General features: G+C 41.3%; 1 protein-coding gene across 1 annotated transcript in view; it reads right to left on the reverse strand.

Annotated features, from left to right (window-relative positions):
* The window catches only part of TANGO6 (transport and golgi organization 6 homolog), a 142,435-nt gene that overhangs the window by 82,454 nt on the left and 45,817 nt on the right, over positions 1 to 14,164 (reverse strand). The window contains exons 12-14 of the mRNA XM_008139950.3: positions 13,542 to 13,676; positions 4,522 to 5,037; positions 2,290 to 2,347 (exon numbers count right to left, since the gene is read on the reverse strand). Coding sequence (XP_008138172.2) covers positions 2,290 to 2,347; positions 4,522 to 5,037; positions 13,542 to 13,676 — 709 coding nt within the window. The remainder of the gene's footprint in view (positions 1 to 2,289; positions 2,348 to 4,521; positions 5,038 to 13,541; positions 13,677 to 14,164) is intronic.

Raw genomic sequence — 14,164 nt, forward strand, 5'->3', positions numbered from 1 at the left:
AGTTAAGTTTGACCTTCTCACCATATCTGCTTCTTGCCCTCTTGGGTGTCTAATTCTCGACCCGCCCCCCTCTAGGAGGCTCCTCTCTAAAACTGAAATCCAAAAATGAATGGAGATGTGGAGAACAACAAAGAATCACAAAAGAGAAATAAAAATATTGCAAAAAGTGTGTTGTTGTTTTTTTTTAAAACACACACACACACACACACATATATATACACACACACATATATATTTCTTTTTACAGAGAGAAAGGGAGAGGGATAGAGAGTCAGAAACATCGATGAGAGAGAAACATCGATCAGCTGCCTCCTGCACACCTCCTACTGGGGATGTGCCCACAACCAAGGTACATGCCCTTGACCGGATTCGAACCTGGGACTTTTCAGTCCGCAGGCCGACACTCTATTCACTGAGCCAAACCAGTTAGGGCGCAAAAAGTGTTTTGATAAAGAAACATTACACACCCTGAGTTTAAAGAGAAAGCAAAGGTGCATACTGCCAGTAGTCAAATACATAAAAGGTTAATGTAATAAGCACTATGTGAGCCATTCTTTGCCTCCTTGAACTACAAGAAGTAGGATTTAATTCATAGAACATAAAAACCTCTGCATCATTATGAGACATTAAGACTCTATAAGGCCGAAACCGGTTTGGCTCAGTGGATAGAGCGTCGGCCTGCGGACTGAAGGGTCCCGGGTTCGATTCCGGTCAGGGGCATGTACCTTGGTTGCGGGCGCATCCCCTGTGGGGGGTGTGCAGGAGGCAGCTGATCGATGTTTCTAGCTCTCTATCCCTCCCTTTTCCTCTCTGTAAAAAATCGGTAAAATATATTTAAAAAAAAAAAAAAAAAAGACTCTATAAGGACCCTTTGGGAAACCTCCAGGGTTTTATTATTATGACTTACCAGGTGTACCAGTTAATAATGCGGATTTTGGAATCAAAGAAAACAAGATAATTTCAAGAGAAACATCAAAAGTGCTTTATTCAAAGAAATGTCCATCACAGGCTACACATTTTCCCCATCTTTCAGGTAATTTGTGGATACCGTCCCAATAGAACTTTTCTTATTTTGAGACAAACCATTCAGAGACCCAATTTTCCATTTCTTCGTATGTTTTTAGGTGCTGCTCAGAAAGTGTGCCATCGATCGGAACTAGTGGTAATCTGAAGGAGCAAGTTCTGGTGAATATGGCGGGTGGGTTAATACTTCGCAGGCAAGATCTTTTACCGTGTCTTTAACTGGTTTCGAAGTGTGTGATGGTGCGTTATCATGAAGCAAAATTACTTTGCCATGTTTTCTGGCCCATTCTGGTCGTTTTACTATCAAAGTGTGGTTCAAATTGATTATTTGTTGTTGGTAGCGATCAGTATTAACAGTTTCACCCAGTTTTAGAAGCTCATAATACACCTCACCTTCCTGATCCCACCAAACGCAGAGCATTGTCTTCTTTCTGAAGTGATTTGGCCTTGCAGTTGATGGTTGATGGTTGACCTGGATCAACCCATGATTTTGTGTATTTGGGATTCTCAAAATAAATCCGCTTTTCATCATCAGTCACAATTCGATGCAAAAAAGACTTTCTTTCGTGCCGTTGAAGCAACATTTTACTGATGACTTTTCGGTTTTCGATTTGTCTTTTGTTCAGTTGATGTGGCACCCATTTTCCTTCCTTTAAAATCTTTCCCATTGCTTGTAAATGATCAGAAATTGTTTGCTGAGGAACGCTTAATCTTTCTGCAAGTTGTTTTTGAGTTTGACACACATCTTCATCCAATAATGCTTGTAATGGTTGGTCTTCAAACTTTTTCAGTTGACTTGGACATTCTTTGTCTTTCACATTGAAATCATCACTTTTAAAGCGTTTAAACCAGCGTTCACAAGTATCTTGAGATGGAGCATGTTCATCATAAGCTTCCTGAAGTATACGATAACTTTTTCTTCAAAACAAAGTAATGAATTAAAACTTCCCGCAAATGCTCTTTTTTTGGCACGAAATTAGACATTTAAATTTGACATATGAAGCTTTGAAGCTTGCTGTCAATACAACAAAATAGCATAAATATCAAATCGCATATATATATCAACATATGTGTAACTCCATCTACTGAAAAAAATCCGCATTATTAACTAGTACACCTGGTAAATCAAGTCCTTGCTAGGAGACAGGAAGCTAGACAGAATGATCAGCAGCCTTGTGGCTCCATGACTTTAGAGATTTTGTGCAAATATACATGAAAAACTCTTTGGTCCACAGACTCAAAGTTCTTAAATCAGGACTAACTTACCCTGGATAGCAGACAGATATACAAAGGCATCTTCATGCTCCAAGTTCTCCAAGAATATCTGGAACCACAAAATACAGCAGTGGTATGACTCACAAAGAGCAGCTTCAAAAGAATAAATGCTTTGCTTCTTATTTGTCTTATAGCTAGACACTGGTCTGACTTTTAAAGTCTTGTGGAGAAAACACTATATAAGTTTAAAGTCCCATTTTTATAAAAATTAAGAAAGGGTAATGATTAAGAGAAGTAGTCAAGCATACACTAGGAGTAGGCTTGGAAACCAAAATCTGGAGGAGCAGTCCTCACCATTTTTCCCTTCACAGCCCATGCGGGACAACGTTCTCAATATGACATGACAGACTACAGGCCATGACACACATAAGGCCAGGTTTGGGGTTATGTCCAGTTGATGGCACATTTGCTGTAATTTGATCCTTTTCTCTTACACTCAGAAAGCATATGGAAATACATGTGAAAGACAGAAACATTATTATTGGGATAACTTTAAATGCGTTCCAATTTATGTTTTAAAATCTTTTCCAAATTCAGCACTTCAATTGACATTAGTAACAAATGACTATCAACACATCTTACAATTTAGGAACTCATCAGGGTGTGTAACTGCTATGGGTACTGTTTATCCAGAAGACATGACAGTGACATGCTGGGTTTAGGCCCTAACATGGGGGTGAGAGAAAGATAGTGGCCATGTGCCCATGTGTCTCCTGCTTGGTGTCTAGGGGAAGACGGGGGTGTCTGTTCCATGGGTAGTGATGCATCCTCTCCTGGTACAGCGATTCTTGATATTAACTGATGCTGCTGGTCTCCGCATGTGCAGCATGTTAGGGAAAGCCTAAGATTAGTTCATTTGGGAAGATGGCCAGGTTGGAAGGGGTGGGAATCATGTATGAAGTAAAGGAAGCTTAATCCAAGGTAGTAGCTGTGGGAATAAAGAGCAAGAGATTGATTTGAAAGGTTTCTTGGAAAAAGAATTGACAGGACCTTGATGACCTGTTATGTACAGCAGATGAAGATTAAATAAATTTTTAAAAATCCCAAAGATGTTCACTGAATTCACCATCTAAATAAGAGTATGAAGGGATTTTTTTTTATCATTACTCAAAGAAGATATAAAATTTAACGTTTTCAGCAATATTTTAATGACAACAGATCCTTGGCACATTTCCATTCCTTGCTTTTCTCATCTACGAAATGGGGGACAATACCAATATTGCAGTTGTTGTGAGGACTACAGACACTGTCTGAAAAGTATAGGGTCTGTCTCAATAAATAGCAATTATTATTATGCTGTTAATTCTAATACTTCAGTGACTAAAAATAAATGGTTTCAATCAGAATTACAATTCTTACTCTAATGGCTTAACCATATGGAAGAGATAATAACAACAGCTAACCTTTATTTGATACTCATTATGTGCCTGTCACTATAATTGGTGCTTTACATGGACGATTTTATTTTAAATCTTTCAACATAAAGTGGACCCTCACTTTAAAAATTAAGAAACTGAGGCTCAGAAAGTTTAAGTGGCTTGTCCAAGAAACTGATCTAGAATTTGGTCAGTAGTCTCTAGATCAGCGGTCATCAACCGGTGATCTGCAGACCACTGGGTGGTCCGTGAGGTCCAAAAAGTTGGCGACCACTGCTCTAGATCATTTGCTCTGAACCCATACTGAGGTCAGGATAATTTCCACTAAGAGAAAAGATCCCCAGCTAAGCATATGTGTTCTCCCACATAAATCTATGATGTTTTTTCACTGTGATGGAGGGAGTAGAGAGCAGGAGACTCAGTCCTAATGCCCCTCTAAAAGGGGCCCAGAGAAAACAGGTGGCTTATCTGGCTGGTCACAGTGTCTATTTACCAGAAAGGTGCTTTCCCTTCTCTGGGAATCTGCTCATGCTGTTCCAGCCCCTCTTCTTTCATCTGCTCAGACTTTACTAGTTTGTTAAGGCCATATCAAGAGATACTTCCTCCAGATTTCAACTCTCTCCTTTCCCCGACTGTCCACAGCATTTCTTGCCTGTAAAAATTCCGGTACTCTGTTCATGTTCAGTTTAGCCTTGTGTGATCATCTGGGTCTCTCCTGTGTCTAAGTCTTGCCTCCTCAGACAATTACAAGGTCCCTGCAAGTAATCCAGGACAGGGCTTGATACACAGCAAGACAGTGGGAAGCTGCCCTACCCATACATATGTTTCTGTAGGGCGCTCTCCTCACCTTGAGAAGCTTCTCTTGCACCTCAAGGGCTCTTGCTTCCCTCTGTTCTATCCAGCGAGAAAGAGTCCGCAGGGCAGCAGCCCGTGTTGGAATTTGAGGGTCATAAGCAGATAAAAGAACTTCCTGGAGCTGTTCTGTGGTTATGCTCCCAGATTTCTGGTTTGCAGTAGTGCTGGGCTCACTGACCTCCTGAGGAATGAGTGGAGCACTGGACTTCAAGCCAGTTTGATTGGATTTCTCATGGCTTTGCTGTTGTTCGAGGTGGCTATTTGACACATCAGTGTATCTTTCATGACTGGTTTGTTGCTGCTCTTCTATTTTCCTTTCTGGATCCTTTTTGTTCAGGGTACTCTGGGCAGCCACACTGACAGCCTCGGTAGAAAAGGCTCCATGGGTGGAGATGGTGATGCGGAGATCAGCAGCGAGTTCTTGGATGACAGGGTCCGGGTATGTGTTGGAAACCTTCTCCAATAGAGGCAGCAATTGCTTCAGGACAGCAAAATCACTTGACTTCAACTACAAAATGAAATGAAAAATGGCAAATGTTAACATGACTTGAACATAAGGCAACACATCCTGAGTAAAAGGGGCGGGTGTAAAATCTTGTTGCTGGTGTAATCAGCAGATAGCCTGAGTCTAGCACTAATAGCCACTGTTGAGCAATTACAACAAAAAACATTTATTGAATACTTACCATTTTATAGGTCCTTTTCTAAATTAACAATTACATCAGTAATGCAGATTATTGCTCTTAAGTTTTACAATCTGACGAGTATAACATGGCATCTTATGGTTTTAATTTGCATTAGCCAAACTAATAGTGCTGCTAGACATCCTTCCCTGTTTATTGGCCATCCGCATTTCTTTTTCTGTTAACAGCCTGTTTACACCCTTTGTACCCACTTATCCCTTAAACTGTTTATCTCTACAGCTATTCTTACCCAATCAGATTTTCTTAATCCTCACTCAAGGATATTTTTCCATTGATTTTTAGAAAGAGAGAAAGAAAGAGGGAACGACAGAGAGAAATAACAATGTGAGAGAAATACATCGACTGGTTGCCTCCTGCACGCGCCCCAACCAGGGCCTGGGCCAGGGAGGAGCCTGCAACCGAGGTACGTGTCCTTGACCGGAATCGAATCTAGGACCCTCTATCCATTAAGCCAAACCGGCTAGAGCCCAAGTCAGATTTTAATACCCAATCATATGATAAAATTATTTTCCAGATTAGTGTATTTTTTACTTTTATTGTATTTTTAATGTACCTTCTGCCATAAAAAGATGAGTTCCTATTGGCAAAGTACTTAGGGCCTGACACATAGTAAGTACTATGTAAATGTTTTAAAAATAAATATGATAAACAAAACACACATTCATATCCCTTTGATCTAATTACAATGATTATCTACATTTTATTTTTTTAGTAAATTTATTGGGGTGACATTGGTCAACATGATCATATAGGTTTCAGGTGTGGTGTTTTATCTATATTTTAAACAGGAGGAAACTGAAGCACAGAACAGTTAAGTAACATGTCCAAGGCCACATGGTAAGATGTGAACGCAACAAGTCTGGCTAATGTCCTACATGGTCTCACTTGGACAAATGTTCTTAACTAAATGATCTAAAGAGGCTAGGTAGCATACAGTGGCACCACAGGTCTGGGAAAGAATGGGACAATAACTGGCTAAAGGGAATTTCTGCTAGAAATTAGGAGTGAAAATTACATAAGATTTTATTTTTTTCAGAAGCTTTGTTCTAATAATTTCATAGTCCTCACTAGGGAAGATACATGTGCAGTCAGTGTAGAAAACAAGAATCAGTTGTAACCTTTTTCTGTTTGAAAATACTGGGGAAACTATATGAAGCTTCATGAGGCCCTGATAGTTTGAAAACCATGCAGTCTTTTGTTTTTTCTGTTAATCCTCATGAAGGATATTTTATCCATTGGGTTTTTTTTTTCCTTCTAGAGACAGTGGAAGGAATGGGGAGAGACACACAGAGGGAAACATCGATGTGAGAAAGACATCGAACGAATGCCTCCCACACGTGTGCGACCCGGGCTGGGAATCGAGCCTGCAACCAAGGTATGTGCTCTTGACCGGAATCAAACCCAGGACCCTTCAGTCCGTGGGATGATGCTCTACCCACTGAGCCAAACCGGCTGGGCAAAATATTGCAATTCTTAAATCCTTTTTAGAACAAGGCAGGATATTTATTACTTATTCATTCATTTGTTTCATTATCCAACAAACAGCCAATTAACCAACTAACTGTTTTTGCAAGACCTATATAATGTTCTCATTTTATGCTGTAAGTCCACAAATTGTTACTGCTCACTTTCCCCACCACTTTCCTCCAAATTAAGTGAAAACTTGAGGCACATGACAGGTTTGTACCTGTAGAATTTCACCATACACTCCCCTCAGAATTCTTTGTTTAAACAATTACAAACTAATGCAAATTTGGCATAAAGTAGAATTTCTAGTTCTGCAACATATGTCAGATTACCTTCATGTGTAAAACAACTGACCATTTTTGTGTTACTGTATCTTAAGGAAGATAATATGTGTGTCTAGAGTAAAGGTATATGTTACCTAAGAAAAGGGTCAATTTTATCAGGAATCTATGTGGAACTGAAGGACATTTTAGAATAATTTTGCTAGTGTTATCATTATGCTAAACGTCATTCAGTACCTCTGTAGTATCATGGATCTTTGTGTGTGTGTGTGTGTGTGTTTTCTTTATGCATCTGAAATGGGAATATATACATTACATGGACTCTTTTTCATTTCTGTTATATACAATTTCTTTAAAAAGTAAATATAATACAAAACAAATAGACCTACGGAAAATAGAGAGAACCCAGAAATAGACCTACATAAATATAGTAAACTGATCTTTGACAAAGAAGCAAAGGCAATACAATGAAGAAAAGACAGGCTTTTCAACAAATGGTGATGGAATAATTGGACATTCATGTGCGGAAAAGAAAAAAAAAGAATTTAGACACAGACCTTACACCTTCACAAAAATTAACTCAAAATGCATCATAGACTGTAAAATGCAAAACTATGAAGTTCCTACAAGATAATATAGGAGAAAAATCTTTATGATCTTGGGTATGGAGATGACTTTTTTTTCTATTAAATACCAAAGAAAAGGAACCCAAGAAAGAAATAATTAATCAGCTGCACTTCATTAAAATTAAAAACTTCTGTTCTTGACATTGCAGAAGACAAGCCACAGACCAGGAAGAAATATTTGCAAAAGGCACATCTGATAAAGGACACTTATCCAAAATATGCAAAGAAATCTTAAAACTCAACAATGAGTAAACAAACAACCCAATCAAAAATGGGCAAAAGACCTCAACAGACATTTCACCAAAGAAGATGCACAGATATACAGCACATGAAGAGATGCTCAATATCCTACATCAAGGAATTTCAAATTAAAACAACAAGATACCACTATACACCTACTAGAAATGAAATTATTCAACACTAAAAAGAAATGGGTTATCAAACCACAAAAGACGTGGAGGGACCTTAAATACATATTACTAAGGAAAAGAAACCAGTCTGGAAAGGCTACACAGTGTATGCTTTCAACCATGTAACATTCTGGGAAAGGCAAAACTGTAGGGACAGTAGAAAGATCACTGGTTGTCAGGGGTTGGGGAAGATGGGGGAGAGAATGAATAGACAGAGCACTGAGGGTTTTTAGGACAGTGAAACTATTACATGTGGTAGATACATGTCATTGTACATTTGTCAAAACCCATAGAGTGTACAACACCAGGAGTGAACTTTAATGTAAACTATAGACTTGGGGTGATAATGATGTATCAGTGTAGGTCCATTGACTGTAATAAATGTACCACTCTATTGCATGATGTTGATAGTGGGGGAGGCAGGTACATAAGAAACCTCTGAACCTGCTGCTCAATTTTTCTGCACACCTACAACTGCTCTAAAAATTGTCTATTAAAAAAAAAAAGCACCTGTTCTCCCTGTTTTCAAATTTCTTAGTCATTGGGGGAATTCATCCTATTAAACTGGGTAACCTCTTTAATCACATGGGCAAGTAGGTGTTTTCTGAATCAAATAGTTGATAAAGCAATCAAAGCAATGCACACCCTCAGCTTCATAAGCCTACAGATTCTCCACTATTAGAAAAACTAGAGGCCCGGTGCACGAAATTCGTGCACGGAGGGGGGTTGTCCCTCAGCCCAGCCTGTACCCTCGCTAATATGGGACCCCTCAAGGGATGTCCGACTGCCCGTTTAGGCCCGATCCCAGTGGGATCGGGCCTAAACGGGCAGTCGGACATCCCTCTCACAATCCAGGACTGCTGGCTCCCAACTGCTTGCCTGCCTGCCTTCCTGATTGCCCCTAACCGCTTCTGCCTGCCAGCCTGATCACCCTCTAACCACTCTGCTGCCAGCCTGTTTGCCCCCAACTTCCCTCCTCTGCCGGCCTGGTCACCCCTAACTGCCCTCTCCTGCAGGGTTGATCACCTCCAACTGCCCTCCCTTGTAGGCCGGGTGCCTCCCAACTGCCCTCTCCTGCTGGCCTTCTTGTGGTGGCCATCTTGTGTCCACATGGGGGCAGGATCTTTGACCACATGGGGGCAGCTATATTGTGTGTTGCAGTGATGATCAATCTGCATATTACTCTTTTATTAGATAGGATAGAGGCCTGGTACAGGGGTGGGGGCCAGCTGGTTTGCCCTGAAGGGTGTCCCTGATCAGGGTGGGGTACCCTTGGGGTGTAGGGCGGCCTGAGCGAGGGGCCTGTGGTGGTTTGCAGGCTGGCCACACCCCCTGGCAACCCAAGCAGAGGCCCTGGTATCTGGAATTTATTTTCCTTCTACAATTGAAACTTTGTAGCCTGGAGCGGAGCCAAGCCTGGGGCTCCCTCCGAGGCTGGCAGCCATTTGTGTTGGGGTTATAATTGAAACTTTGTTGCCTTAAGCGGGTGGGCCCGGCCAGGATGTGCGGAAAGCTTTGCTTCCCCTGTTGCCGGCGGCAACCCTGGCCTGCTCTCTCAAGCTCCATTCTGCCGCCATTTGTTTAAATTTGTTTACCTTCTATAACTGAAACTTTGTAGCTTGAGTGGAGGCTTAGGTCTGGCCAGGGCAGGCAGAAAGCTTGGCTTCCTCTGTTACCTAGGAAACCTTGCTCTCTGTGGCTGTAGCCATCTTGGTTTGGGTTAATTTGCATGCTTGCTCTGATTGGATGGTGGGTGTGGCTTGTGGGCGTGTCGGAGGTATGGTCAATTTGCATATTTGTCTATTAGATAGGATGAGGAAAATCTAAGACTACAGGTATCAACTATTTGTTGATAAATATTTAAAAACTATTTTGAGGTATGAAGTAATATTCACTTAATTAGATGAGGAAACTGAGGCACTACACAGTTAATTACTTTTCAAGGGTCATCTAGGGCTACCATCAAGATTGAGACCTGACATGAAGCCTCCGGTTCTACTGTAACTGCTACTCAGCACAGAATTCTGTGTACAAGCCCTGAGGCCTGGAGGAACAGCCCACAAGTGACAGAGTCCTTTATCTGGCTGCCTCTCTTCCAGAGTTTCTGGAATGCTTCAGGAATGGAATAAGCAGAGCTATGTCAGCCCACAACTATGAGTTTGCTCAGGGTGTCGGGAGTGACTCAGTTAGATGGTGAGTTGTTCTAAACTTCTGCAAACTTTCAATTTGAGAACTGGGGGTTGGACGGGCAGGGCCAGGACGGAGGGTGAGAAGGAGGGTGCTTCTAAGGGAAGCATCTGAGAAGGGGCATGACATCCAGAGGGAACTGCACACTGAAAAAGCCCCACCTGACACTTTGCGCAGCTCCCCTCTGGGGCAGGCATACCCTCATCCTGCCTCATCCTGCTCCAGCGAGAATCACTGTTTTGGAAGAATCGCAGGGTCTCTTCCAGCAATAAAATCCTGACCTAAAAATTCCCAATTCTGAAAAATACTTACATTTATTTTTTGTGTTCTCATTTCCATATATCACCTATATTTCTTCAGATCTTTAGCTGACCTGGATCCTTTAGTTTACATACCTGGATCCTTATTTACATAATGACACTGAATTTATTTACCAGTAGTTTTTTTACTTTTGTTCTAAGTCAGCATGCAGTATGCCCTGTTTTATGGTGAGCTATACTTAAAATATAAAAATAAGAATCTTTTTAAAAAAATAATTAAGAATTCATCATATTAATCATAGCTACTAAAAGGTAAGCTCCATGAGGGCAAAGAGGCACTTGATAAATATTTCTTGAATAAGTTCATTCCACGATACTCTCAGAAAATGTGGTATGTGATTTCAAGATCTGGGTTCAAGTCCAGCCACACCACCTGAGCCTCAAAGCTCAGAGGACCCGACAGGCCAGAAAGCATCAGGCAAAAATTGCTTCCTGAGGGGACAGGGAAGTTCCCAGCATCATACTACTTGTACTGATGACCAATCCAAAAATTTAGAAAATGAGTTTGGAGTTACAGTTGTCCTATTAGAAGTCTTAAACCTACACTTCCTCCTAATGAACTCCTCTTCCCAGTCACTATGTTCTAATGATTACCTTAATTACATAAATTAGAATGGGAAAAAAAGGAAGGTTCTTTGCTACTAGATACTGTTTCATTAGTTAAAATAATTAATCCTAATTGAGAATAGGTACAGTATAATCTTCTAGACTCTGAAGCAAAAAACCCTAAACCTGACAATAGTTATCTGAAAACATAATTCAGAATCATGACTTTTTTTTCCAACACAAAGACAGGAAACCCAGTGTTACTCTAGAAGCCACTTATACTAGTAAATCCCACGAACCAAAAGGGGGAAAAAAGACTAGATTTAGAGCAAAAGTGTAAGGGTGACGTGTTTATGTAAATTTAAGTAACTGCAAAGTCAGAGAAAGCCAGGATGTAAGTAGTGAGTCAGGATAGCTCATGAAAGGGCAGGGATAGGTAAGGAATGTACATTTGCATAAATCATGAGACTCTCTTAAAACATTACTAATTTACACAGCCAGTCCCAACAATAGGCTTTTAGAAAGGGAAATGGAGATTTCTATGTTCTATTTTTCCATTTGGGACAGGTTAGAGATGGGAAATCCTAACATATCAAGAATCAGTATATAAAAAAAATCGGTATCCAATTTGAACCCTCCAATTCAAAATTCCATTCCCAAAGGGTTCCCTACTCATTACTAAGAGCTATAGCTAGTCTAATTTCAGGTTAGATTTCATAATACTTGCACTAAGTCCATTCTGCCTTCTTAGGTTAGATTTCATAATACTTGCACTAAGTCCATTTTGCCTTCTTGTAGTCTCCTAACCTAATCTTCTATAATAAAAGTGTAATATGCTAATTAGACCGGACAGCTGAAAGACCTTCTGGACATCATTCCGGACGTCCTTCTGGATGAAACGGCAGTGGCAGGGCCAAGGCAAAGGCGGTTAGAGGCGATCAGGCAGGCAAGCAGAATGGTTAGGGGTGATCAGGCAGGCAGGCAAGCGGTTAGAAGTAATTAGGCAGGCAGGCGAGTGGTTAGGGGCAATGAAGCAGGCAGGCGAGTGGTTAGGGGCAATGAGGCAGGCAGGCAAGTGGTTAGGAGCCAGTGGTCCTGGATTGCGAGAGGGATGTCCAACTGCTGGTTTAGGCCTGATCCCACAGCAGGATCGGGCCTAAACGGGCAGTCGGACATCCCCCAAGGAGTCCTGGATTGCGAGAGGATGCAGGCTAGGTTGAGGGACCCCCCTCCACCATGCACAAATTTCGTGCACCAGGCCTCTAGTCTATCTATCTATATATATAAAAGCCTAATATGCAAATTGTCCCCTCAGGAGTTCCACTGGAAGACCAGGAGCTCGATCACTCGCTATGATGTGTGCTGACCACCAGGGGGTGGTGTGGAATGAAGTAAGGCCCCGGCCAGCAGCCTGAAGGCCCAAATCGGCCCTGATTGCCGGCCAGGCCTAGGGACTCTACCTGTGCATGAATTTCATGCACCGGGCCTCTAGTATGGAAATAATTAGCCAGAGCATACCTTTCCACTTTGTCTAGCATTACTTTGACCCTCAGTCTCTACCTTTCAGCTATGCTGGCCTTCTATCAGTGTCTCAAGTATACCAAGCTCTTTCCTGCTTCCTGGTCTTTGTGCAAATGTTTTCTTTAATTGGAAGAGTTTCCTCCATCCGCACTACATGTACACCCAAATTTCTATCCATCATTCAAGTCTTACCTTAACCTTACACTTCCTCAGTAGAGACCTTCCCAGCCTAGGTTGGATGCTATATTCTCCTGGTACCTTCCACTTTTCTGCAACTTCATTCAATTCTATGTATATTTTTTGGATAGTTATTTGGTATCTGACTCCCTTACTGGACTGCAAGCTTCATGAGGGTAGAAACCATGTCTCTTTGGTCCACTGTTGTATTCCCAGCACCTTAGCTCAGTATCTGGCACAAAGCAAGTGTGTAATAAATACTTTTGAGGGGGAAAAAATTATAAATTAAGTATGTAAAAGATACATCCACTGGAAACAAAGCTTTAACATGTTACATGATATGAGCAAAACAATGGATCCTATGCTAAAACGAAACTATTTAAAACAGATGGAACCCTAAGCAACCAGCAGGCTACAAAGGCTTCCCCTGACTGGAACAGTAGGAACCAGCTTTGGAAGCCAGTACAGTGAGGGTAAGAGGATTCAGTATTCGCCATGGATGCAAATCACTGTGCTGAGTGTTTCCAAATCAAGCTGTGCCAGGCCAGAAAGGGCCCTGCCTTTCTGATGGTGACCACTATGCAGGTGACAAAGTGAAAGTGCACATTTTCTTGTCCTCTACTTCGGAGACAATTCTCACTAACAACTTGGCTTGTTTATCCTGGTTCTCCTCTGTGCAACATCCATTCTTATTTCTCACAAGGGTATGGAAGGGAAACCATAGGTTTTTCTCTTCTCCCTCCCTTCAAGTTTGGCTCATGTCTGCAACTCACCTGAACAGCTCCTCCCAGCATGACAGCCACCAGCCCCATGGACATGCTCAGTGTCTGTGATTCCACAGTGCTCTCTGTCTGGTGGGCCAAGCTTGCACATGCTCGCTGCAGTGTTGCTGCAACAAAGTCCACCACCTACCACAGAAAAGGGATTTAGAATCAGTGGGGAGAAAGAAAAAAAAATCTCAACATTTTCTTTACATCTTATGTCTACAACTTCATCTTCTTCCACATCAACATCATGATAGCAAGAACCTTCAACAACAACTACTATTGTGTAGCAGGCATGGTGCTCAGTGTTTCACATGCACAATATCACTTAGGCCTCATATTAACTCTAGGAAGTCACTACTCTTATCCTCATTTTGAGATGAAGAATCTGAGACTTAAGGAGGTTATCTGCTCAAGGCCATATGGTCAATAAGTGAGAAAGCCCATTTAAACTTTTCCAAATGTTTTAATATACTAAACCAACTCCCTTTACTTTTCATGAATTTTGGCAGGAAATTAAAATGAAAAAGGATTTGTTACTTTTTGACCAACTTAGAAGGTCCTAGCTCTACTTCTTCTAATGAGTTTTCCTCCTGAAGAATATCTTCCCCGCATCCTAGCAACTATTTTTG

Source organism: Eptesicus fuscus, chromosome 21, assembly GCF_027574615.1.
Source record: "Eptesicus fuscus isolate TK198812 chromosome 21, DD_ASM_mEF_20220401, whole genome shotgun sequence".
In the NCBI taxonomy this organism is placed as follows: Eukaryota; Metazoa; Chordata; class Mammalia; order Chiroptera; family Vespertilionidae; genus Eptesicus; species Eptesicus fuscus.